The sequence below is a fragment of the Pristis pectinata genome, chromosome 9, assembly GCF_009764475.1.
Source record: "Pristis pectinata isolate sPriPec2 chromosome 9, sPriPec2.1.pri, whole genome shotgun sequence".
Lineage (NCBI taxonomy): Eukaryota > Metazoa > Chordata > Chondrichthyes > Rhinopristiformes > Pristidae > Pristis > Pristis pectinata.
This window is the reverse complement of record NC_067413.1, coordinates 79,345,284-79,373,018: the sequence shown is the minus strand read 5'-3', so window position 1 is coordinate 79,373,018 and position 27,735 is coordinate 79,345,284. Positions and strand designations below refer to the sequence as shown.

The 27,735-nt window shown below is 37.2% G+C and overlaps 1 protein-coding gene across 1 annotated transcript in view; it reads left to right on the top strand.

Moving 5' to 3' along the window:
* arfgef1 (ADP-ribosylation factor guanine nucleotide-exchange factor 1 (brefeldin A-inhibited)) overlaps positions 1-27,735 on the top strand; it is a 146,678-nt gene that overhangs the window by 100,903 nt on the left and 18,040 nt on the right. The window contains 14 exon segments of the mRNA XM_052022993.1: positions 1,427-1,555; positions 3,124-3,282; positions 7,122-7,272; positions 7,701-7,800; positions 10,626-10,666; positions 10,754-10,923; positions 12,326-12,477; positions 12,951-13,123; positions 15,805-15,965; positions 16,268-16,398; positions 17,704-17,833; positions 18,924-19,059; positions 22,496-22,634; positions 25,865-25,937. Of these exon segments, the coding sequence (XP_051878953.1) occupies positions 1,427-1,555; positions 3,124-3,282; positions 7,122-7,272; positions 7,701-7,800; positions 10,626-10,666; positions 10,754-10,923; positions 12,326-12,477; positions 12,951-13,123; positions 15,805-15,965; positions 16,268-16,398; positions 17,704-17,833; positions 18,924-19,059; positions 22,496-22,634; positions 25,865-25,937 (1,845 nt within the window).

Here is a 27,735-nt window from a genome sequence, read left to right as displayed (position 1 = left end):
ACCTGATCTGCTGAGTATTTCCAGCGTTTTCTGATTTCGTTTCCGATTTCTAGTATCTCTGGTTTTGTTTTGATTTTCAGACTTCTCTGTAATTACATTGTGTACCATGTTAAACTGTAAACACATCGAAAAAAGTAATGGAAAACACCAAAATGTAATGACATTGAGTACTTAACCACTTGTTTCCTTGCCAATATTGTGTAAAAAGCTATAATTAGTCCCATAATGTTTTAATAATATTAATATTTAATAATATTAAAACATTATGGGGTGAATTATAAATTGAGACTTTTTAGTATATTCTGAGAAACCCTGCATGGTTCTAAAATATTTTCAATAACTATTACTAGCCACCATTAAAATTGCTTTATAAATTATTTTAAATTATCTCATTCTTTTTCAAATAAAATTTCACAGGATTGCATTGCAACATTTACATAATTTAGGCCTTGAAGCACATTCCTCACAATCTCTATTATGGTCTCGATCTAATCCTTAATACCTGTGGAAGGAACCCCAAAATATCAAAATGGACTGTGATAAGATTCATCTCTGATATGATGTGCACATAATAACAGGAGCTCAGAGGCCATTACATGCCAATCAACATTTGTCTGTCTTTCAGCCTTGAGGTTATTCAATCGACGTAATGCAGCAGAAAAACAGTCAAGGTTTTAACTTGTCAATGGATTGAGTTAGAACCCTCCTGAGGCCCAGAACACAATGAGAAAGAGCAGAGGCTTATGTGACTTGAAGATGTAGCTTATGTCCTTCATTTGGCTGTGGAACTGTTCTGTATGTTCAGTTTTGGGCAACAATAACAAGAACATTGAAAGTTAGGTCATGATTTGAAGTTTTCTTCTGAGTTTCTCAATACACTCAAATTTCAAATTAGAAACCGCTACACTCCCCTCTTTGGAAAGGTGGAATATGTCTCTTCTTAACTTTTCTTTCATTTCCTTTTATGGCATCTTGTTGTATCCATTAATCCTAGAATTTATTTAAAATTACTTCTATATATTTCACAAAACAAAACACAGTGAATGCTGGAATTATGAAATAAAAACTGAAAATACGAAAAACGATCAACAACTCAAATGACATCTGTGGCGTTTACATTACCAGCTTACAGGCTGTTAAATCTCTAATCTTTTCAGCTCTTAAGTAAAATCAGCAATTTGAAATGTGGACTCTTTTTCTCTCTCCGCAGTTACTATCTGATTCAGTGACTAACATTTTCTGCTTCTATTTCTTTGCATTCCTGTTATTTATCAGAAAATGGATTTTGGCCATATTGTGAAATGAGTGCTTTGATAGTTGTAAGTCTTAAATGCTCAATGCTGGAAAATATGCATTTACTTGCTGGCTAGAGACTACTGTTCTTTTGTTAAAGCTTTTTAAAAGGGTTTTTTTGTTTGTTTCGTAGCTGGCTTGGACACCATTTTTGGCAGCTTTCAGTGTGGGTTTACAAGATTGTGATGATACTGAGGTTGCCTTTCTTTGCCTGGAGGGCATACGCTGTGCCATCCGGACAGCTTGTATCTTCAATATTCAGGTAATGAAATCTGCTTTGTATAAAAGAGCTGTATTTTCAGGAAAATTTGATATCATTTATCAGCAGTAGTTTAGTGGTTATGTAATTGGGCAAGTAATCAGGAAGCCTGAGCTAGTAATCCAGAGATCCCACCTTGACGGCTTGAGAATTTTAATTAGATAAAATTGAAAAAATGGAGCGATTTAATTAAAGTGACAATAAAACTACTAGATTTATGTAAAAAAAAAATCCCTTGATTCACTAATGTCTTATAAGAAGGGAAACCTGCTCTCCTAACCTGATCTGGTAATGCACAGCATTGCAATTTACTAAACTGCTCTCTGAAATGGCCCTTGTACCAGATGCTTCAAAGGTAGTGGGGATGGGCAAATAATATAGGCCTTGCCAGTGATGCCTATATCCTTTTTAAAAAGTTTATTGTACTTTCCAAATCACCAGGAATTGGTATTATATTGGACCCAAAAGCATTTTGTATATGATATTGCTATTGAACCATATTTGACATCAGCATTTTAAAAACAGAAATGCCTCTTTCAGCAGTATTTGTATAACGTTTAAAATGTTGTTTGGAGTATTTTGTTTAATGATATGCCTTTAATGTTTAAAAATCCTCACACTTATTAAAAGCATCGTAACTTGGGTTCTATAAGTGTGAAGTATAAGTATGCATAATTGTGGCCCTTTCATTTAACTTGAGGTTTGTTTTGGTTGAGATATTTTAGTGCAGATTTGCTTATTAGTTTGATTAAATTAAATAAAATTATACTCAGTATTTTCAATGCTTAAATAAAATAAAGAAATGTATGGACCTGACCGTAATTTTTGTTTTAAGAATTTAGTAAGTCAACATATAAGAACATGAGAAAAGAGAGTATGAGTATGCAATGTGGCCCTTCTAGCTTGCACTTCCATTCATCAAGGTGAAGAGTGATGATCTACCTCAATGCAGCTTGAAGGAATTTTTCCTCATCACAGTCCTAAATCGCCTAACCCTTAATCTGAGACTGTAACTCCTGGTTCTAAACTCCACAGCCAAGAAAACATCCTCCCTGCATCCAGCCTGTCAAACCTTGTAAGAATTTTGCAAATTTCAAAGAGATCTCTGCTCATTTTTTCTAAACTCAGGGTAATATCGTCCCAGTCTTTTCAATCTCTAGTAGAACAAACCTGCCATCCTTCTGTGAATCTTCCAGTGCACCCTCTATTGTAAGTATTATCCCTTTTTTTTGCTAAGGAGACCAAAATTGTACTTAATAGTCCAGATGTCGTCTCACCAAGGCCTTGTATAATTGCGATAGATCATGGTCATCTGATAGGATAAAGAAAACATCATTTCAGAGCAAAATTTATATTGAAATTATGTGTTAGTGCAGGAAAGTAGCACTGGGATAAAAGATCAGCCACAATTTTATTGAATGGTGGAGCCGGCATGAGGGGCCAGATGACCTAATCCTAGTTATGTTTTTTTATATTCTTGCATTCTTAGCTTAAAATAAACATTGATATCACTTAGTAATATGTATTTTATATCTAAATTAATATTTTGATTACAATGATTTTATTAACAGCTTGAAAGAGATGCCTATGTGCAGGCCCTTGCACGATTTACTTTATTAACAGCAAGTTCTGGTATCACTGAAATGAAGCAAAAAAACATTGATACTATCAAAACTCTCATCACAGTGGCTCACACAGATGGCAACTACCTTGGGACCTCCTGGCATGAGGTACAGAACCTTTTCAATCTTGTTATTCGTCGTCATCATTATGATCATAATCGCTCTTCCTCTCTGAGAATCAGAGAACTACCTGTAGTTTTATTGAGATTCTGTGCTTTCGAAGTAAAATTTTCTTACATGTGTTAAACTTTCGTCATGTTACTTACTGGATAGTTTGGCCTTTTTGAATGAACCATGGAAAACATTTTTAATCAGAAACAATAACAAAATGGTAACGTTGTGCTCTGATGGAATGACAGGCTTTTGCATCAAGAATTGGTTCTTTAATGTTTCCAAAGCTTAGAATGCTTCTATTGTCTAATTACTGTAAGAATGAATAGGTTTGGCTGTTATCATACTGTCCTTCAATTGTTAAGAGTTATAATTAACCATAAATATTCCTCCAAATGTGAATTATCTGATTATTCTGAAGTTGTAGAGTAACTTTGACCAAAATTCTGATTCATGGCATTTGCCAAGCTTCTTAAAACTTCAAATAAGCAAACTGAGTGCATTGCATGTTATCCTGCATTCTTTATTGCATGAGCTATCTAGCATGTGTATAACATCAGGGTTAACAGCTATTATCGTCTACATTGGCATTGTTGTGAATTAGTTTGCAGTCCATCCATAGCTGCGTGTAGTATTCTCAGTCCCAAGAGAGAGGATTTGTGGCATTATTTGGGTTGTACCTTGCTCGCCATTTAACCGTGAGCTATTCAAACAGAAGAAAGTACTGGACTTGCAGACAAATATTTAAATTAATTATTTACTTCCATTTCAACAATGATTAAATGTCTCTGAATGTCAGCAGCATCTTAAGAAATCCATAACAGCTTTGGCACTGGCAAAGCTCCCTCCCATTTTTGTTTTCTGTCGGAGCACGTCGAGGGGTTTCCAGGCAGTCTGATAGGGGATGTTGGGCAGTCTGGTGGGGTAGCAAATTTGATCCTCCAACCCAGAAACGTTTGAGAAATTTGCACTTAAGGAGGCAGGTTATGGCCCATTAGATAATGCCTTGCTGAGTTACAATAAAATGCCACGCTCTCTTTATCTCCCTATAAATATTAGGCCAACATCTCTCCAGTTTATTGCTCGAGTTAGAGAGGATTAACATTGAGTTGTCCCCAGCATTTCCCCCTAATCGAAAGATTAATGCCCTCCGTATTAAGGTTTTTTTTTCTGGAGGACTATCTTTAATGAATTAACTTTTACCACTATATGATGTAACCCATTTACACTGTATTTCACCTAGGTCCAGTTTTTGTCATGTTAATGATGGAAGGAATTTCCACATATATGCAGTTCAGTTTTCAATAGAATCAGTGAAATTGAATTTGTTGAGAGTTTAACCTGTAGTCTAGGTGGGTTGAGGTCAAATTAATATCCCTTCATGGAATATTCTGTAATTTTTGCGCTTTTTCCATGATGTCTGATTTTCTTTCTTTTAGTGGTATACTGTGCCATAATTACTGTATAACATTTTTCTGAACCAGAAGAAATTAATTTCGTCTATATTGTAATCCACTCATAGTCATTGAGTAATACAGCATGGAAACAAGCCCTTTGACCCAACTCATCTATGCCAACCATAGTGCCCACCAAGCTAGTCCCATTTGTCCACTTTTGCCCCATATCCCTCTAAACCCCTCCTATCCACGTACTCATCCAAATGTCTTTTGAATGTTATTGTATTGGTTTATTATTGTCACTTGTACCAAGGTACAGTGAAAAGCTTGTCTTACAAACCGATCGTACAGGTCAATTCATTACACAGTGCAGTTACATTGAGTCAGTACAGAGTGCATTGATGTAGTACAGGTAAAAACAGTAACAGTACAGAATAAAGTGTCACAGCTACAGAGAGAGTGCAGTGCAATAAGGTGCGTGGTCACAACAAGGTACATCGTGAGGTCATAGTCCATCTCATTGTATAAAGGAACTGTTCAATAGTCTTATCACAGTGGGATAGAAGCTGTCCTTAAGTCTGGTGGTACGTGCCCTTAGGCTCTTGTATCTTCTACCGATGGAAGAGGAGAGAAGAGAGAATGTCCCGGGTGGGTGGGGTCTTTGATTATGCTGGCTGCTTCACCAAGGCAGCGAGAGGTAAAGACAGAGTCCAATCCAAGGAGGGGAGGCTGGTGTCCGTGATGCACTGGGCTGTGTACCTACCTTAACCAGTTTCTCTAGCAGCTCATCCCATATATGCGCTGCCCTCAGCATGAAGAAGTTGCCCCTCAAGTTTCTTTTTAAATGTTTCACCTCTCATCTTAAACCTATGCCCTCTAGTTTTTAGTTCCCTTCACTGGGAAAAAGATTGTGTGTTCACCCTGTCTATGCCCCTCATGATCTTATACCCTTCTGTAAGGTCACCCCTCAATCTCCTATGGTCCAAGGAATAAAATCATAGCCTGCCAACCTCTCCCTGTAACTCAAGTCCTTGTCCTGGCAGCATCTTTTCTGCACTCTAGTTTAATGATGTCTTTTCTACAACACAGTGACCAAAAACCATACACAGAAGTCCAGGTGTGGTTGCACCAATATCTTGTACAACTGCAACATAATTTCCCAACTCCTATACTTAATGCCCTCATTGATAAAGGCCAGCATGCCAAACACCTTCTTCAGCACCCTGACTGCCTGTTATGCTGCTTTCAGCAAACATGTACTCCTTGGTCCCTCTTCCACAACGCTTTCCAGGGCCCAGCCATTCACTGTATAAGCCCTACCCTGGTTTGACTTCCCAAAATGCAACACTTCACACTTATTCAAATTGAAAGCCACTTGGTGATCCTTTGGCCATTTACCAAGCTGATAAGATCCCCCTGTAATTTTTGATAACCTTCATCAGTGTCTATGATACCACCTATTTTAGTATCATCCACAAATTTACTAACCGTGCCTTGTATATGTTATTCCAAATCATTTATATAAATAATGAACATCAAAGGTCCCAGCACTGACCCCTGTGGCACACCACCAGTCACAGGCCTCCATTACAAGAAACAACCTTCAACCATCACTCTCTGCTTCCTACCTTTTGAGCCAATTATGAATCCAATTAGCTCTCTCTCCCTGGATCCCATGGGATCGATCCTTCCAGACTAGCCTGCCATGCAGGATCTTGTCACTCACTTAAATATTTTAAAATATAATGAACTTTCGAAGGATTTTCAAGTAGTATACTTGATATTTTAGCTTCTACCTTAATTGTATGTGCAAATTCTAATCTTACTTCAACATATTATTAAAAACTTAATCATAAATTGTGTTTTTTTTTTCCCTTTCCTTCAATCAGCTGCTTGGTCAATTTGATGATACCACATTTGCTAGACATTCAGGATCCTGTTGAACAGAAACTGGATAACAGCAGGTGTCAGAAAAAGGGGACCTATTGCCACAAAGATTGCTAGACCTCTGAGGGACGGTTTCTTTGAGGCCAGTGCAAGTGTTATTTTGCTGCTGATTGAATTCCTGACCCATGATTTTTAGAAATGAGGATCATGCTACTTTTTTCACATGATAGATAATTGAAGATGATTTCACTGGACCTAAAGTCTTGCTTGGCCTTTTATTGTTCAAAGGTGTTAGTTTGACAACTTGCAAGCAAAGTCATATTTTCATATTTTTAGCTCCATTTATGTTCTTCAGTTGCATTTCTCATTATGTGACTGTAAATGTGCATTTTTATCATTCTGAGCCATTCATTTTAATAAAAGCAGGCTACACTGCATAATTTTGACTTTGAAGTGCTTCTTAATTCCTTTGGCAAACTGTTTCAATAATTTTAAATTATGTCATTCAGTTTGATTTGTCATGTCTTCTCTTTTATCTTTGCATGTTTACAGATCTTAAAGTGTATTAGTCAGTTGGAACTGGCTCAGTTAATAGGTACGGGAGTAAAAGCACGTTACATTTCTGGAACTGTTCGAGGTAGAGAAGGATCAGTTTCTGGATCCAGAGATCAAGCTGCTGATGAATTTTTGGGTCTTGGATTGGGTAAGTTTGTTTTTGCCATACAGGAGTTTCTAAGGACCAATAAACTAGGCTGGAAGTTAGGAAGTTCAAGGTGATCCTTATGTAACATTTCATCTTGAATTAAGGGAGAAAGCCTGCCAACCACGTGATTTAGTTTCTATAATTTCACAATTTACAGCAGAGAACATTGTTTTCTGAAGATTTAACTATTTCCATCCAGCATTGACAAGTTTCATTCTTTGTAGTTTTATTCAGATGGCTTCAGTGAAACCTGGCAAAATCTATTATCATTGTTATTATTCATGATATCTGATATCATGGTTATCTGTTTAATCATATTTTATATTTGCAATTCTCTGCAATTTGATAGTTTTCAAATACTGAATGGTTTATTTTGCAAAGGTAGCAGTGAAAAATTAACACATAGTTGTTTCTTTCTCTGCTACCAGGTACATTGGTTGGTGGGACTGTGGACCGAAAGCAAATAGCCAGCATCCAGGAATCCATTGGTGAGACAAGCTCTCAGAGTGTTGTTGTAGCAGTTGACAGGTAAGATTGATTTTGATTTGAGAGTTATATGACCTGTGGTTCATTTGCCACATTCTGCACACTCAACTTCAAATTTTTTGTCACTCAAAATCCTATAGTTCAGCTCCTTTGCAAAATATTACAGGACCCTTGTATGTTAGTGTACTAAGCAAAAGTAGCAAATTGTAGTTATAAATGCCTTTTAAAACAGTAAAATGCATCAATGCACCTCACAGTATTATCAAAGAAAAGGCATTGAGCTACATAGGATATATTGGGGCAGATGGGGTATGTTTTAAGAAGCATCTCAAAGAAAGGCAGAACTGCTCTCTGCATGGTGTCCAGAAATTCATTGATCTTGGTTCTGAATGCATACACTGACTGAGTCTCCACAGGTTCAAACAGTCCATTGCCATCACAGTGAAGAAATGTTTCCTCGTCTCAGTCCTAAACAGCCTACCACTTATTCTGAAACTCTTCCCCTTGACCTTGGACTCCTCAGCCAGGGCAAAAATCCTCCCTGCCTGTCAAGCCCTTTTAAAAAAAAATTGTAAGTTTGTAAGAGATTGCAGTCCAGGATGAATTGATTCTTGTGTGGCAAACCTGCATTCTCCGCTGCAATCCCTCCACGGCAAGTACGTGGTACACAATACTCAACAAGGCATTATACAATTGCAATAACTTTTGTATCTGAATCCTCTTGTAAGTAAAGCTAGCATACCACATGCTCTCCAGGTCGATGGCTGCACCCTACTCTGTGGACTTCAGTATACAAGCATGTGTATGCACTCTTTGAATATCTTTGAAAAAGGCAGTGCCACCACCATCATTTGGAAAGCAATAAGGAATGGACAATAAATGCTGGCCTCCTATTGGCGTGCAGATCCAGAAAATAAATTAAAAACAAATGTATACATTTGTAAAGTTCTATTACTTTTCACTTTACCTATCCTTTGCAAAAGTCGCTTTCAACGTTATAATATCACAAAATGATACTGTATTGTAAGCTATTCTGTTCATCGTGCCTGCTTTGATTGTTTGAAAGAATCATCCAACTGCTCATTCTCCACTAAATACCAAATAAACTTTCAGTTCTGACAATGACTCCTTGTCTCAAAAACAACCATGCATCAGTGCTATCTGCTTTCTGCTCTTGGACAATTTTTTTTACATATAAGCACTGTTTATTTAGTACCATGGAGTTCAATTGCACTAATATCTCTGTTATAAAATGTGTTTCAGCAATTTGTATATACATCAACCAACCTAACCTCATTGACCTTTCTTCAAAGAATACATTGAAATGAGGAAAAAAATTCTTCATCCACAGATTACTGAATCTTTGATTTTTTTTACCGAAGAGTGTATAGAAGCTCAGTATTTGATTATAGATTTTTCAGTGTTAAGGGAATCAAGGGATATGGGATTAGTACAGAAAAGTGAGGCAAAAGAGCAGCCATGATTGTCTAGAGTGAAGGGTCCAATGGCTGCCTTCTATTTCTTATGTTCAACCTAATTGTGCATGATCTTCCTTTGTCAGTGTAAAGCTTTGTTACTCATCCATATTTTTCTAAATTAATGCCTTGCAAAGCTTTATTCTGTCAGTACTTCCCAGACTTGCCTCTTCTGCCCTTGCCATCTCTTCCCTTTTTAAAACAAAAATTGTGTTCCCTTCTGTTGCCTGCTAATCTTTTTTTTTAAAGATGCATTCACTTTTCCTAACTTGTACCCTATTTCAGTTCGCCTCTAAATCTTCAGTCATCCAGGAAAATCTAGCAATGGGTGGCACTGTGGCACAGCTAGTAGAGCTGCTGCCTCACGGTTCAATCCTGACCTTGGGTGCTGTGTTTGTGGAGTTTGCACGTTCTCCCTGTAATTGCATAGGCTTCCTCTGGGTGCTCTAGTTTCCTCCCACATCCCAAAAACGTGCAGGTTGGTAGATTAGTTGACTACTGTAAGTTCTCTCAAGTGTGTAGGCGGATGATGGAATCTGCCAGAAGTTAATGGGAATGTGGGGAGAATGAAAATGGGATTAGTAAATAGGTACTTTGAACTCAGCGGGCCAAAGGCCCTGATCCTGTGCTGGATGATTCTGTGGCTCTAAAACCATTTCTTTTCCCCTCGTGTTCATGCATCTAGGCTGTATGTATTGTATCTCCTTTTTTGAATGCCTCCAAATACTTATATATTGACTTATCTGGCAATTTTTGATTCCAGTCCAACTGGGCCAAGAATTCTTTACAACAAAACAATTCTCACTATCCTAGTTGAGTGTTTTCATATTTGATTTTGCTTTGTTCCTTTCTATTGCCACTCTAAACCTCATTTTGTGAGCACTGCTCTTAGTGTTGAGACATGGTTCACTTGCGCCCAGAACTAGATCCAGCCTTACTTTATCATTGAGTTGAAAACACACTCTAGTGGAAATTCATTCTCTCTTCCATGCACTAAACAAACACATAGTAGGTAAATAAACTATATTTTAGTTTATACATATTGTATTCCTGTTCAATTGAATAATATTTCAGGAGCTGAGTGCAGAGGACATTATTACAATATTATGCAATTAGTATGTGATTAAGGATGAATTGCAACTCCACTGGTCAAGAAGTTTTCTTTTATGTCCTTCTCCTCTTTGCCCATTAATATTTTCCCAGGATATAAAGAATGATTGAAGTATTTTACTATCACTACCAAAACATTTTTGAATCTATCGGCCATTTGTTTGCAAATATGTTCATCTTCTCTTCCCCAGTCTTTGATAGCCATTCAGTATCATTTTGAAAAGCTCAGTTGTCTTACTGTACAATCCTCAAAATGGAAAACTTGCCTCTTTTGCATTCCAGGATCTTTACAGGATCAACAAGACTGGATGGAAATGCTATTGGTATGTCTTAATTGAGTATTTCTCATAATACTTAATTACTTCATTTTACTGGCACATTAATACATTTTATTTATTTAATATTTTCAGTTGATTTTGTGCGCTGGCTTTGTGCTGTGTCCATGGATGAGTTAGCCTCACCAACACATCCACGAATGTTCAGCCTTCAGAAGATAGTTGAAATATCATATTACAACATGGGTCGAATCAGACTGCAGTGGTCCAGAATATGGGAGGTCATAGGAGACCACTTCAATAAAGTAAGGAAAGAAATTGAAAGTACATTTGAGCTTCATTTTAAGTGCACTTATTTACGTGTGTAAATAGAAAAGTTTTTGTAGTTGTAGAGTTATTTACTTTTTGTGCTTTAATAATTTGATAATGTTGACAATTCACATCCAATGTACCAATTTACACATTATATACGGCTGTGATTATCTTAAGTGTATTTTGTTCAGTCAGAAATTTGTTCCTAAAGGAACTGGTCATGTATCTGATGTAATTTTGACAGATGTTTAAATATACTCTATTGTTTACTTTTAAATGAAAGCTTACTTGCATACGTTTTAATCAGTTTTTTTTCACATAGGCTTCCTTCGTCTTTCTGTTGTAGTCTAATCATTTCTTTATTTTGCCTTTGGTCACTCAAAATTTGCATTTATTTTAACTACTGTCTAGTTTTCAGCTGCTCTACACTTTCTCTCCAGCGTTTACCTATCTCTGACTTCAATTTCAAAATTGGGAGTGTTTTGAGGTCCATTGCTTTTATGCCTGTTGCTGTCAGTGGCAAAGACTTTCGAAAACATTTTTTTAATGTTATTTCATTATATAAAAATAAAGTCTGCTTTCTGAATTTAGGAAAAATTACAATTAAGAACACGAGCCAATATGTCCCACCATGTCTCTGTCTACCTTTGTATCGCTCAAGCTAACAGCTGCTGCTTTGCTCCTGCCTGTGCTTCCTGATTTATGCTGCTTGAATGTCAATGATGTGTAAGAAGTTCATCCCACACCATTTCTAATTCAACCTCATCCAGCCTATTTTTCATCAGCGGTCAAAATTTTATCCTTCCTCCAAATGCATCTGCCTCGTACCATTTATGTTTATTTTTTGTTTTTAATTAATTGCCATCTCATGGGCTGTTTCTTTGCCTGCTTGCATCTTGCTGAGCTCTGGCCACGTGGAGTTCTCTTCCTAACTTGCCTTCTCTCCATTCACCCCAAACCCTCGCCTCCTTTATTATTTCTCCATCTCGTGACGTTCTTTGTTTTACTTCAACTTAATTAATCTTTCTGATTTTCTCTATCTGTAGCTGTATTTTACCATTCTCTCACTTGTAATGGACGTGAACTTTGCTCCATTCTACTTTTTTGTTCACCTGCAACAGCTCGAGATACTGTATGTCTTACATTCACTTGTACTTTCCAGCAAAACTTGCCCCTCAGCACGTCCAATTAATTCTTCTAACATGTTAAATTTAATCTTGATATCTGTGTTATGAGGTTTGGAAATTTAAATTGAATTAGTCATTGTGCATATCTTGCATTTTATTTAGACTTGTAAAATTCAGTGAATAAAATGAAATTTCAATCAATTCAAATCTTAAAATATTCTTTCATGGTGTTGATTTCATGAAGTTAGCTATTCCTATTTATTACCAGGTTGGCTGCAATCCCAATGAAGATGTTGCCATTTTTGCTGTAGACTCTCTGAGACAGTTATCAATGAAATTCTTGGAGAAAGGAGAACTTGCTAATTTCAGGTTTCAAAAAGATTTCTTAAGACCTTTTGAGCACATAATGAAAAAGAACAGGTAAGTTTAAAAATAGTATTTTTCTGGTCAAATTTCAAAGTTCCATAGAAGCTATTGTAGTTTTTTTCTGATCACATTTTAAAACAAAGATGTGAATATAAGTCCTGGATGCAATCTGTACCAATGTGTTAGATATTTGGTAATAACGGCATTTCGTAAAAATAGTCTAATAAAAGATGAAATAAATTGTTGATGACAGCAATATTTGTACTGAAACTTCAGTATAAAAGTTGTTTTTGTATTTTTCCGTTGAGGTAGTTTGCAGGTTATTTTGGGGTATCAAGTGTCGGGGAGGTAATCAGGATGTCCAAATTGTATAATTTAGCTGGGCAGTTTGGTTTACTTCTCCCATCAGCTTTAACCTTTGTATGTTTTTAAAGGATGTGCATTAATAATAACAACTGTTTGCTTTGCAGTCACTTTTGTTAACTGTTCTCAATTACATTTTTACAATATAGTAATTTTTCTTTAAGATCTCCAACAATCAGAGACATGGTAGTTCGCTGCATTGCACAGATGGTTAATTCTCAGGCTGGTAATATTCGTTCTGGATGGAAGAATATTTTCTCTGTGTTTCACCTTGCAGCCTCAGATCAAGATGAGAGCATAGTTGAGCTAGCATTCCAAACCACAGGACACATTGTCAGTGAGTATTTTTTCTGTGTAATTAAGCTGATCAATGTTAGCCTGAAAATTTAGAAATTGTAAAATGTTCAATGATGTGAACATATATGTTTAATAAATTATATTTTATCAAATTTTTTGTCCACTTAATTCAAAGTTTAAATTTAAGATGATTTTTGAACTGCACATAAAAATGGACCATTAAGCGTAGGGAGTTAACTGTTCCTGCTTCGTAGTTCTATCCACTCAATCCATTTTCCTTCCATAATCATGGAAAATTTGGTATTGTGAAAAGTTAATTCTGCCTTGGACAATGTTATTTCTTTTAGTATTTGAAGTCCATCCTAATTATTTAAATTTGTCCTAAAACAAAAGCAATTTTTACACACGTGACCAATATTCTTAACACTGCTGCCACCTGTCATGGCTCTGTAGCTTAGGATTTAAAATCGTGGCATTGCATTTCAGTGAGATGATGCAGATATTATTATAAAAAATTATGTTCTGAAAATAAGTGACTTTTATATATTTAAAGCATATATACATTTCAGGAGCTATTCATGTAACTTGATATTCAATGATTGATAGTCAATGAAGGCATTATTATTCAATGAAAACATGTCCTAATGGTACATTTTGATAAGTGACTTTAGTCTAATTTGAATCTCCAATTTAATTTTCAGTCTTCTCCTTAGTTGCTTAAAATGCTTGTCCATGTAGGTCTTAATTTACCATGAGCATATTGGCCAGTTTTTTTTTGAATGAAGATTCCTATTTGGATGCAAGGCTTGTTATGTAGAAAGCAAATTTGGCCAAAATTCTCTGGCAACAGCTGGCTGTCAGTGCTTGCCATTGACTTTTGAATGAACTACAAATTTGCCTGAAGTGACCTAGATAGCTGCAGTGTAGTGAAGAGTCAGCTGAATCCCTCGTGGGTAGGCACTGCACAGCAATAGAGCCTTTGGTAGCATAATGGGATTATGTGGATGGGCAGAAACTGACACCTGGCTGAGCCATGCCCCAGGTTTTCCTGGAATTGTCAAAATTATAATAAATTTAAAATATTTAAAAACTCCTCAAATTTGTAGATTTATGAATGTTTTGTATAGAAGTAAAGATTTCTCAAAAAAAATTAAAACTTGAAGTACTTATTCTACATTTATTAAATTATTTAACTAACATCTTTCGGTTTTCTGTAATCTTTCCCATCCATTGAAACTGGATCTGGTGCAGGATGTTTGAGTGAGTGGTAGAGAGCAACTGCATTCTCCTATATTGGAGATTGAGAAGTAAAAGAAAAGACCACAACATTGAAACTTGTGAATTAATGCATATATATGCATCACCATTCTTAAGTTCCTGATGATCAATTAGAAAAATGTAATCAGTTACTTGGAAAAATGCCAACGTTTCTTCACAATTCCAGGTCCTCAGAATTGGTGAAGTATAATTTAAAAAGCCCTCCATTGATTCTCTCTACACTTCTCGCTGCCTCAGAAAAGCAGCTAGCATAATCAAAGACCTCTCTCACTCCGTACATTCTCTCTTCTCCCTCCGTCCATCGGGCAGAAGATACAAAAGCTTGAAAGCATGCACCACCAAGATCAAGGACAGCTTCTATCCTATTGTTACAAGACTCTTGAATAGACCTCTTGTACAATAAAGATGAACTCTTGACCTCACAATCTACCACACCATGGCCCTTGCACCTTATTGTCGACCTGCACTGCACTTTCCCTGTAACTGTAACCATAACACTGTATTGTGCATTGTTATTGATTTTCCCTTGCACTACCTCAAAGTACTTATGTTTTGAGATGATCTGCATGGACGGCTTGCAAAACTAAGTTTTTCACTGTATCTCAGTACATATGACAACAATAAACCAATACCAATAAAAATCATGCCTCTTATTATCCAATACTACCTGTGAAGCTACGTTGCTTTCTTGCATAAAATTCCAACTTGACTTTGTTGCATCCCACGTTAATGTAGATTTTTATTAAAGTAGCATATAACATAAATGGGGAAGAATAAATAAAATTAAATCTTGTTCACCATAGACCATGTTCTCATCCCACATTACATCTCAAACCTGCATTCAGTCCTAATTCTCTTATGTGTATTATGATGGGATCTTGTCCATTAAAACATTTCGGAACTCTTTGAGCTTTTAATAATTTTTGAGATATGGGTGACTTAACCCAGCAATCAGTACTAAAATGATGAACCCTGATTGGTTTTGTAACAGATGCTTAATAAACAAAATCTTGAACTAGAGGATCTTATAAGGAAACTAAACTGGGATAGAAATATAAATGGTAAATGAATAAACCTTATTTTATCAGTGAAAAATCTGATAGACATAGTGTAGTAGAATTTTTTTCTCCAATTGTTGCAGGCTTTTACTTTCATGGTTTTTGAAAACACAGGCTTTTAATTTCATAGTTCAAGTTGATTGAAAAGTAAAATTAAACAAAAGCAAAACAGAACACAACAGATATTACAAGATTACAAAATCTTTCTTTGTTCAATCCTTGATCCAATTTTAACTTAGAGTCAGTTTCAATTTTAATGGATGTTTTAATATGTTAGACATTTAAACATTTGAATCAAAGCAATCAATTATTAATCTGAAATGACCAGCAATGAGTTTTTCAGAGCAGTAAAGTCAAATTTATCATTTTGAAATTATTTCCACAGTGAATGTATTTGCAAAGCACTTTCCAGCAACAATAGATTCCTTTCAAGATGCAGTGAAATGTTTGTCAGAATTTGCCTGCAATGCTGCTTTTCCTGATACGAGCATGGAAGCAATCCGTCTCATTCGCCACTGTGCAAAATATGTGTCAGAGAGACCACAGGTGAGATTTTGGTGACTACGAATTGAGTATAAGTGTATTAATGAAGTTTTAAAAATAATCTTACTCAGGACTCTGAATTGGAGCGAGTGATTTTTATATAAATGCTTGACATTGAACAGGGTTAGTAGTCAACACAAATGGCTGGTCATGGCTTCTGTTATTAGATGCTCTCAAATGAGGAAGGCTGTGACTAGTAGAGAGGGAAGATGAAAAAAATGCATCCTGTAGTTTCCATAATTGTCTTCAGGATTAATGTTTACACAAGTAATTTAAATTATTCTTAAACTGAATCATTTTTACAGGCATTCAAAGAATACACCAGTGATGATATGAATGTAGCTGCTGAAGACAGAGTATGGGTGAGAGGATGGTTTCCAATTCTGTTCGAGTTGTCATGCATAATTAACAGATGCAAATTAGATGTAAGAACTAGGTAAGAATTTTATTTCTCTGAGTAATTAAAACAGTATTTTAGACAACAGCAGTATTCCTAAATTGCATAAAATTTGAAGAATCACTAGGCAGTATACTTTTTTTCATCCTTTAAATATATAGGACATTAGCTTGTTTTACAATAACTGATTTGCAGTATGCTTATCTTGTAAACTGTTTAAAGCATATCATCAGTTTCAACTATCCAATTGATGTAGTATTATCTAGTCTGCTGATTAGCATTTAAAATTGTTTCATTTCAAAGGGCATATATAAGATCAGCAAAAGACTTGATGACTTGTGAAAATTACTTTCTGTGCCCTTGAACATTCACTGTCTTATCAGAATAGTTTTTGTATCATTGGAAAATAAGCAATAAAAAATTAAATTTACAGAAACCTAACCTGACAGCAGCTGTCATGATCTGAAGCTGCTTTGATATTGGAATAAGTGGTTTGTATGTGCTCCTAATGTTAATTTTGCATAGGCTACCAAATTTTCAAAGACAAGCATCCACACAGAACTGGTTTAAATAAATGGACTTCCAAAACCATGTTTTCATTGTGGTTGCTGCCACCCATTGACACTAAAGTGTTTATAGCATTTGGATTCATTTTAATATTGCTTTATGATACAAATCTTGTGATATGCAAAGTTTGCCCATAAATAATATGGCTTCACATTCATTTTAAGTCCTATTTTATTTAAATAAATCTTTTTTTTAATATAATTAACAGATTCATTTGAGATTTGGTAAATATTAACGGATAGGCGTCTCCATATGCTAAGCAACATTTGTGTCACATTGGTGATAGCCAAAGACCATCTCTAGTGTGTCAGAGCATAGCCATCTATCCTTGTCATTCTGTGACACTACCATCATTGAGTCCCCTAACTATTAACATCCTTAGGAAATTACCTTTGATTAGAAACTCTATTGGATAACCACATAAATATCAACAAGAGCAGATCAGAGGCCAGTTACCCTGCGGTGACTCAGTCACTGCTTGATACCCCAAAGCCTTTCCACCATCTGCAAGGCATAAATCCACAGCATAATGGAAATACTTCCCAATTGCCTGGATGTATGAAACTCTAACAGCACTTGAGGAGCTCAACACCATCCAGAATAAAGCAGCCTGTTTGACTGATACCGCATTCACCACTCTGAACATTCAGTTCCTCCACCATTATAGCATAAATGTAGTTGTCTCTCTAATTAAGGTGTATGATACACAGGTAAATATATCATTCAGAAGTGCACAAGATCATCATCATTTAACCTGTTGTTTTAATCCTAACATAGGGGATTAACTGTGATGTTTGAAATAATGAAAACTTATGGTCATACTTTTGAGAAGCATTGGTGGCAAGATCTGTTTAGGATTGTTTTCAGGATCTTTGACAACATGAAACTTCCAGAACAACAGACTGAGGTATGTAGGTAGTTACTTTTTAAGTGCGATCATTCTTATTTATAAGTATGAATCATAAAAAATTTGCAGTGCAGTATGAAGCTACTTAGCACGTTTCATCTGTTAATTTTAACGTTTTAGCTAGTGCTACCTTTTCTAATGTCATATTCTGGTACATTATTTGACCCATTTTAGCACATTTGTTTCAAATACTGAATCAAATAATTTTATATAATACTGTAGTTTCTGCCTCATTAGTTATGTAGTCATAAGGAATTTCATATTCTCTTAGCTGCTTGAAAGAAAAAATCTTCTTGCCTACAACTTGTTTTATTAATGATATGACATATAAAAAGTTAGAAACCCAAAAAAACTTATGGTTTGTGGTCAGGCAAGATGCAAAAATGCTTAAAAATTCAGATCTATTTCTAATCAGCCCACCTCTGGTTTAAAGGAGGTGGAACATAGATGGGCAAGCAGCCTACTCCTTGGTGGTGTCAAAGTGAGGTTGCAATCTCTTCAGTTAACTTCCCATGCATGGTTAAACCTGGCTGGCCTGATTTTCCCAGTCCTCTGGCAACAGTAGCTCACTAGAGGTGACAGACACAACTTTGGAGAAAAGATCAGTATTCTACTTGAGTGTTCCTCACTGAACTTGAAGCCAAACATGTGCATTGAAACCAAGGCTGACTTCCAAACCAGGTTCCTGATTCCCTTGTTGCTATTCAGCCAAGGAAAGAAATAATCTATTATTAACCTTCAGTAAACCTTTCAGTATTTGCTTTTTGCTTTGTCTTCTCAGAGATGGTTAGATAGATTGAAGTGAAACTTTGCTCTACTGTTCCCATGGCTAGAATTTCATTCCTATAATATGGTATGCAAATCTTTTAATTATGGCTTATTTGTGGCCTCGAGAGCAAAGTATCTTTTCTTTTCAAGTTCACAATCCTTTGTATAAAATCTGAAATCTCATTTGAAGTAATTTAAAATGTTTATGTAGTATTGCCCATTGCATGGCAGTGGTAATTCACAATTGGTGGGGAGGGACGAGAACCTAATAAGTATTTGAGATATTGATGTAAACTTGTTTACATTTCTTTTTATTTTTCAGAAAGCTGAATGGATGACCACCACTTGTAACCATGCACTTTATGCTATCTGTGATGTATTTACTCAGTACTTTGAAGTACTCAATGATGTCCTACTGGACGATATATTTGCACAGTTGTACTGGTGTGTGCAGCAAGGTAAAACAAACAAGTACAGGTATTCACAAGTATGCAAGTAGGTCAGTTGCTGCTATCTCGTTTTTAAAAAAATAACTTCAATATGCGTAGCTTTAAGATTGAGTTTTCATTATGCAAATTTTGCAAGAAAGCTAACAAGATGGGTTACTGTAATCATATATAGGAAATTTGTCACTTTCAGTATGCAATAATAAGGGAAATGGGTCTGTGCATCTATACTGCTTATGCGTGACTTGATACTTTGGACTGCAATTACACGGCCGATATAGTAACAAGCATACTGAGAGAAGGATAGGACTGGCAGCTTAATGTTCCAGGATACAGATGCTACAGGTGTGAAACTAGGGAAGAAATTGCAGAGGCCTTTGCAGAGATATTTGCTTCATCTTTAGCCACAGGTGAAGTTCTGGAAGACTGGAAGGTGGCTAATGTTGTGCCATTATTTACGAAGGGCAGCAAAGACAAGCCAGGGAACTACAGGCTGGTGAGTCTGACATCAGTGGTGGGTAAGTTACTGGAGGGATTTCTGAGGGACAGGATCAATCAACATTTGGATAGGCAAGGTCTCACCCTGTTATAGGAAAGACACGCCTTGTTATAGGAAAGACATCATTAAACTGGAAAGAGCACAGAGAAGATTTACAAGGATGCTGCCAAGACTCGAGGGCCTGAGTTATAAGGAGAGTAGACATAGAGTTGTACAGCATGGAAATAGGCAGTATGGCCCAACTTGTCCATGCAGACTGTGTTGCCCAGCGATCTAGTCCCATTTGCTCGCATTTGGCCCACAGCCCTCCATGCCTCTTCTATCCATGTACTTATCTAGATGGCTTTTAAATGTTGCTAACGTGCCTGCTTCAACCACTATTTCTGGCAGCTCATTCCAAATACGCACCACCCTTTGCATGAAGAAGCTGCCCCTGATGTCCCTTTTAAATCTCTTGCCTCTGATCTTTAACCTAATGCCCTCCTGTTTATAGTATCCTCTCCCTGGGAAAAAGACTATGTGCTTTCACCCTGTCTGTGTCCCCCATGATCTATCAGGTCACCTCTCAATGCCCTACGTTCCAGAGAATAAAGTCCTAGTCTGTACAACCCCTCCTTGCAACTCAGGCCCCCAAGTCCAGGCAACATCCTGGTAAATCTTTACTGCACGGTTTAGTAATATCTTTCCTATAACAGGCTGACAAAAACTGTACACGATACTCCGAATGCGGCCTCACCCAACGTATTGTATAACTGCAACATACCTTCCCAGCTCCTGTACTCAATGCCCTGACTGACGAAGGTAGATGCCTTGTTCACCACCCTATCTACCTGTGACGCCACTTTCAGCAAACTATGCACTTACGCTCCTAGGTCTCTCTGTTCCACAACATTCCCAAGGCCCTACCCTGGTTTGATCTCCCAAAGCGCAATACCTCTCATTTATCTGGATTGAAAGCCATTTGCCAATCCTCAGCCCACATAATTAGCTGATCATGATCCCCCTGTTTTTTTTTATAACCTTCTACACTACCTATACCACTTATTTTAGTATCATCTGCAAACTTACAAACGATGCCTTATACATTCAGATCCAAAACATCTATATAAGTTACAAACAAGAAAGGTCCCAACACTAAGCCCTGTGACACACCACTAGACACAAACCTCTAGTCCAAGAAACAACACTCGACCATCACCCTCTGCTTCCTACCACTGAGCCAATTATGAATCCAATCCGTTATCTCCCCCTGGATTCCATGCGATCTAACCTTCCAGACTAGCCTGCCATTAGGAACCTTGTCAAAGGCCTTGCTAAAGTTCATATAGACCAGATCCACTGCCCTACCCTCATCTATCCTCTTGGTTACCTCCTCGAAAAACTCCAAGAGATTTTTCAGACACAACTTCCCACGCACAAAGCCATGCTGACTGTCCTGAATCAGACCCTATCTCTTCAAATGTTGGTAGAACCCTGTCCCTCAGAATCCCCTCCAGCAATTTACCCACCACCGATGTCAGACTCACTGGCTTGTAGTTTCCTGGCTTGTTTTTGCTACCCTTTTCAAACAATGGTACCACATTAACCACTCTCCAGTCGTCTGAAACCTCACCTGTGGCCTCTGCAAAGGCCTCCACAATTTCTTCTCTAGCTTCCCACAAGGTCTGAGGATGCACAAGGTCAGGCCCTGAGGATCTATTGACCTTGATGCACTTTAAGGCCTTCAATACCTCCTCCCTGCTAATTCATATGTTGTCCAAGACAACAACACTCATTTTTCCTATTTGCTCAGAGGCTGGGCAGACTAGGACTTTATTCCCTGGAACATAAGAGATTGAGAGGTGACCTTGTGGAGGCATATAAAACTGCAAGGGGAATAGATAGAGTGAATGCACATAGTTTTTTTCCCCCAGGGAAGGGGAACTAAAAACCAGAGGTCATAGGTTTAAGGTGAGAGATGAAAGATTTAAAAGGGATCTGAAGGGCAACTTCTTCATGCAGAGGGTGGTGCGTAGCTGCCAGAAAAACTGGTTGAGGCAGGTACCATAACAACATTTAAATAAATACATGGATAGGAGGGGTTTCAAGGGATACAGGACAAATGCTGGCAAATGGGACTTGCTTGGTGGTCAGCATGGATGAGTTGGCCGAATAGCCTGTTTCTGTGTTCTACAACTATGACTCTAATATGGGGATTCCAGGGGAGGAAAAAGTTTTTATAAGTTTATCATGCTCATGCAGTTTTGCTATTTCACCAGCAGTTTTTTTTACATGCTACAGATGTTAACAAGATCATATGTATTGTCATAAAATTAAGTGTTTTGAGCTATTTAATCACCTTTTAAATCTGCCTTGTATGCCATGAAGTATAAAAATCTAAACAGTGAAAGTTAGTTTGCTGCAAAGAATCCTCTGCAACTTGACTTTCATATGTATTATCTCCTGATTTCCAATTTAAAATGCACTTCTCTGCAGATACACAACTGATTTAAATTGAAACAAAATTGACCATGTGGCTGCAAACTTGTTGAGTTGATTTGACTTCTGTAAATTAAAATCAACATGAAAGCTCTTCTTCCTAAAGATAAAGTGCGGAAACTGAACTACTGTTACTCTTCCAATTAATTCATTCAACCTAGTCCAAGTTTGACATTGCTGTTATGTCTTTGTCCTTTCCAGGATACTTGTAGTTAGTAAAAGACATAAAACAGCCATACATTGATTTTTGAACATTATCACTTGCCCTAAATTAAAGGCAATACTGCATATTTAGAGCAAGTACCTGACTCCACTCCATACTGAAGTAAAATTCTTGGAGGGTTGTACTGCGCTTTTCATGAGAGAAAGTGGAAAAAAAATCCCTTCACACTGTGGTGCAAATGCAGCCAAACAAAAATGATTAAAAAGGTTAATTTTTATGATCAATTGATAATGTCTTGCTTTTCTCAGATAACGAACAACTTGCTCGGTCTGGGACTAATTGTCTGGAAAATGTTGTCATTCTGAATGGGGAAAAATTTTTGCCAGAAACATGGGATAAAACTTGCAATTGCATGTTGGACATCTTCAAGACCACTATTCCTCATGCGTAAGAAACCTCTTTTAATGAAAGAAGTACTTCTAACTTTCCTAATGCTATTTTTGTAGTGGGATTCTGTTGATCCATTTTTTAAACAAAAAAAGTAATGTATTTCCAGCCTACTGTGTTGCTATTCAAACATTCCAGTACATTATAAAAGTCCAACAGTATATTTGTAAAAGAAAATATGCTGATGTGATCTTCATATAATTAATGCATCAAATGTTTAATTTTGCTTTATTTTCTTTATCTTTGGTTTGTTCCCCTTCCCTTAATGCATCGACTCACTGGCAGAGTTTCTCTGGGCACAAGTGTCCATTAGTAAATTAGCTGTTATCCTTGACAGGATGATTGCAGAATATGCAAGTACAGCAAGTAAATAGGAAAGCTATTAGAATATTTATCACTTATTGTAAGGGAATTGAATGCAAAAGTAGGAAAGTGTGTAGACCATTGGTGAGACCACATCTTGGAGTATTGTGTAGATTTGGTCTCTTCATTTAACAAAGGAGGTAAATGGATCAGAAGCAGTTTTGAACAATCTGATAAAATGGACAGGTTACCTTATGGGGAAAGGTTGGACAGACTAGGTTTGTACCTGCTGAGGTTTAGAAGAGTGAGGGGCGAGTTGGTTGAAATCTGTAATATCCTGATGGGGTTGTTGATAGGGTGGATGTGGAAAGATTATTTCCTCTTGTCGGAGAATCTAGAACTATGTGTTATGTTTAAAAATAAGGGATTGCTCATTTTAAGATGAATGAGGCGAAATTGTTTCATTGATGTTGTGAGTCTTTGGAACAGTGTCCTCAAAGAACAGTGGAAGCAGAGTCTTTGAATACTTTTAAGACCAGATGTGGATAGATTCTCGATTAGCAAAAAGGTGAGAGGTTATTGGGGGAAGGCACGATCTTATCAGCAATGATTTACTGAATGGCAGAGCAAGTTTGAGGAGTTGAGTGATTAATTCCTGCTCCTAATATTTAATCACAGTTGCATCTCAGTTGAGCCCAATCCTTTTCTTGACAGATGTTTGCATCAGTAAACTTCAATAATGATTAATGAATGGAAATCAGCCTGGTTTTTCAGAGCATCTATCCCAACTAACTGTAATCATATCGTTTAGTATAGACTGAGTCTAGCACAGCCTTGACCTGTATAGTTGAGCAACTACAAAGTGCTAGAGGTCCAAAATAAAACATAAAATGCTTAAAAAAAAATAATCAGATCAAGCATTATTTGTGGAGAAGCAGATAGAATTAACAAGTCAGGTTGATGATCTTTAAGCAGAGCTGAAAAATTCAAGGTAAAACAAGCAGCAGCGAATCAGAAAGAACAATAGGATTAGACCTATGATAGGCTGTGAGGGCAGGAGAGATTGAATGGCAGTAGTGGTGATTGAACTGGTGGAAAGAGGATGTCAAAAGTTGGTGATTAATATGTCAAGGATAGATGAAAATGTATATAAATTACCAGAGAGGGGTAAAAACTGAGTGTTGGAAATGTGAACCACAGGGCTGGAATAGATGCTTATGTGAAATTCTTGAATTCAGTTGAGAATGGAAGTCTGTAATGTACCTGGTTGCAAGATGAGATGGAGTTCCTCAATCTTGCATGGGCTTCATTGGACAGTATTGGAGGCTGAAGACAGAAAATCAAGTGGGGTCAAGAATTAAAGTGACGGGCGATCAGAAGTTCAGTGTCACCCTTGTGGACTGAATAGAGCTGTTCTGCAAAGTAGTCCCCTTCTCTGCATTTGGTTTCCCCAGTGTAGAGAGAGCACACCTTGCATATCACATGTAGCATGGAATGTACATTTGGGTCATTGGACAGCGAGAAGGAAGAAGATAAGGGTAAATATTCTATCTCCTGTGACTGCAAGGGGAGGTGCTGTGGGAAGTGGAGTAAGTATTGGTGCAGATGGAAGAATAAACCAGTGTAGGACCTTATTCTTACTCTGGGTAGGAGGGAGAGGGGTGAGAGCAGAAGTGTAGAAAATGGAATAGCCACAGTTAAGGGCCCTGTCACTTATTGTGGAAGGGAAATCACAGTTGAGGGAAAAGGAAGACTCATCAGAAACACTGGTGGTGAAGGTGGCATTGTGAGAACAGATGCAGCCATCAAATGCTTGTTTGATGAGAGTTATTTTAAGATATGACAGTAGACTTAGATCATGGAGGTAGGTTTAAAATGTATGTTGTGGGTAGGAAACAGTTTGCTTGTTGGAATTTGGCAAAATGCTGCTGCTTATTGAACCTGATAGCGTCTGCTTTCAATGTGGCCAACTGTTAATGGTCGGTTAGAAATATCTTATAGTCAACATTAGATCTTTTACAAAATTTTCAATATTTGAAAATGATTTAATCCAATTATGCAGATTAAATAATGCAAATGAGATGAATCCTGGGAATAGCATCACAAAGTATGAAGCAATCAAAGTCATTCGGTACTTGTTAGGAACACATTGATTTTTGAAGCGATCTGGGTGGCATTGTAGCCAAAAACCACAGAGCATCTACTGGATGTTACTGCACAGGAAGGTGACAGCTCAAAAAGATTTTTAAACCTGTTAGCTGCCAATTCTGGGTTTAGTTGGAATAGGAGATGGTTGTACTTCATTGGACATAGGATAGATAAGGTACAGGAAGAGAGGATCCATGCATAATGGCATCTTGGCTTATTGACTGGCTGGTCAACTGAACTATGATGATCTTCCTTTAACAATTCAATAACACTGTTAATTTATCCATGACTATTTTTGGAGTTGCTAACTTTGGAACTTATCATGTGTCATTGACAATCAAAGGTACTCTTGTCAGATATCATGAAATTTCAGTGGAACATGTTTCCATCTTGATCAGTTTCATTGAACTTGAGTGGCATATTAAATGGGGGCATATCAAATATACTTCTCACTTTGTTGAAGGATGGTAATTGGCAGGAACTGTAATGTCTACAGGCAGTAATGCTAAATGAATTCTACTGAAGCTGAGGCTTAAAAATAGTGTTATGATTTGCTTGTGAAGCCTGATATATTTCATCTTTCAGACTGAAGTTTAGTCTGCATTTGAATTTGTTTTGGATTGTGTACTACTAATTTGAATTGAAATGCTGAAATTTCCATTTTGTAGTCAATATCTGAGAGCTATTTTAATCAAATCTGTTTTTATAATAGTAACACTTTTCAAAACTAATTCTTCAGCTGTAACTTAATTAATGTTGCTATAATTTGTACATTTTAGTTTATTAACATGGCGACCGTCACAGTCTGAAGGTGACTCTCCATTACAAAATGATGCTGGAGAAAAACAATTGGTATGCATTTCATTATTTCCTGAATTATCAAATGGCTTCAGCTTTTGTATGAGAAGTTGCTGTAAATCAGAATCATGGATATCAGTAGCCGTAAAAAGTCGGTTTGTAGTTTGAAGTTTCTCTTCTCCCCCCCCCCCCCCACCTTTGTTTTCCCTCATTCCTGTGACCCCCTCATTCCATCTCTTTCCCCTCCCCTGCCCTCATGACCTGCCCATCCATTCCTCACCTCCTTCCCATCCATTCCTCACCTCCTTCCCTTTTATTCCATGGTCTACTGTCCCCTCCTACTGGATTCCTCTTCCTTCAGCCCTTTGACTCTTCTACCTATCACCTCTCAGCTTCTTACATCTCTCCCTTTCATCCCCCCACCCACCTACCTTCCCCCTCTCACCTGGACTCACCTATCACCTGCCAGCCTGTGCTCCTTCACCTCCCCCTGACCTTATTCTGGCTTTCGCCCTCTTTCATTCCAGTCCTGATGAAGGGTCTTGACCCAAAACGTGGACTGGTTAGTTCCCACCATAGATGCTGCCAGACCTGCTGAGTTCCTCCAGCATTTTGTGTGTGTTGCCCCAGATTCCAGCATATGCAGAATCTCTTGTGTCTCCACAGCAGTTATGTTAACCAATTTAGTTTTGTATTTAATGCATTATACAGTATGTAATTTTCTCTCCTCAGTTACTGCTCTCAAATCCTTCAAATATGGCAATGTTAACCTGCCATATTGCTAATCTTGCTTTCCTCTCCAAAGTTCTGAAACGTGCTGTTAACTCCCTAGTCAATGCCAAGTTTCTGCTTCTGCCCCAGTACTGAAATGACTCTTGTTAATTCACAACTGACTTCTATGTAACAAAGGTAAACAATCTTCCTCTTCCTCCTTGCTGCATTGAACATATTTGGAAACAAAGCACTCTCCAGTTCCTCTCTAGCAGCATCCAAATGACATGGGGGTGTCTTTGGGTGGTTGCAGTTACCTTTTCAGTTAGGGCCAGAAAATCACTTCTCAGCTTTCCACGTTCCACTCTTCGTAAGTGTGAGGTCATCCATATCGTAGTTGTCCATCTCCCAACAACCGCCACCCCATTCTTGATCTTAATTTGCTCCTGGTTAAACAAAACCTTAATTTTGAGAACAAGGAAGATAATTTTAAATCTGTCTTTGGGTTCAGCCCTCCCTGGCTTTATAATCTCCTTCCAAGCTTCCAAAATCTCTGGGATCCTCCATTTCAGTCCTTCTGTCTCTGCCCAGACATGATTGCTCCACCATCAGCAGTCATGTCTTTAGGAGCCAAACCCTAGATCTGCAGTTGTTTCCCTGAACCCCACCACATCCCTACTTTCCTTATTTTCTCTAAGTTGCTCTGTGAAACCTTGAAAACTTAAGGGCCCTAAATAAATTCGTATTGTTTGCCCCAAAAATTGATTACTTTCAAACAATTCTTCACTTATTGCCTTAGAAATACTCCCGTAAAACTTAAATTTGTGTATGGTAATGTTGGAGATGTTGTGTTGCAGTAATTCACTCATCGTGATCAGTCTCAAAGATTCTTTTTTAAATAAGGGAGTAATACCAGTGATCATTCGATTTATATTTGTTTCTTCATCTATCCCTTATATATCCTTTTCTTTGACTTATCTCTCTTTTCACTGTGTGTATAATATACTCTCTAAAATTGAGAACTCAAAAAATAACTGGAGCTACTGTGTAATCAAAGCTTTTTTCTCCATTGTATTTCCATATCTTCAAATAAAATTTGTTTTTTCTATTTTAAAAAAGTGTTAAAATTTGACACTTGTCC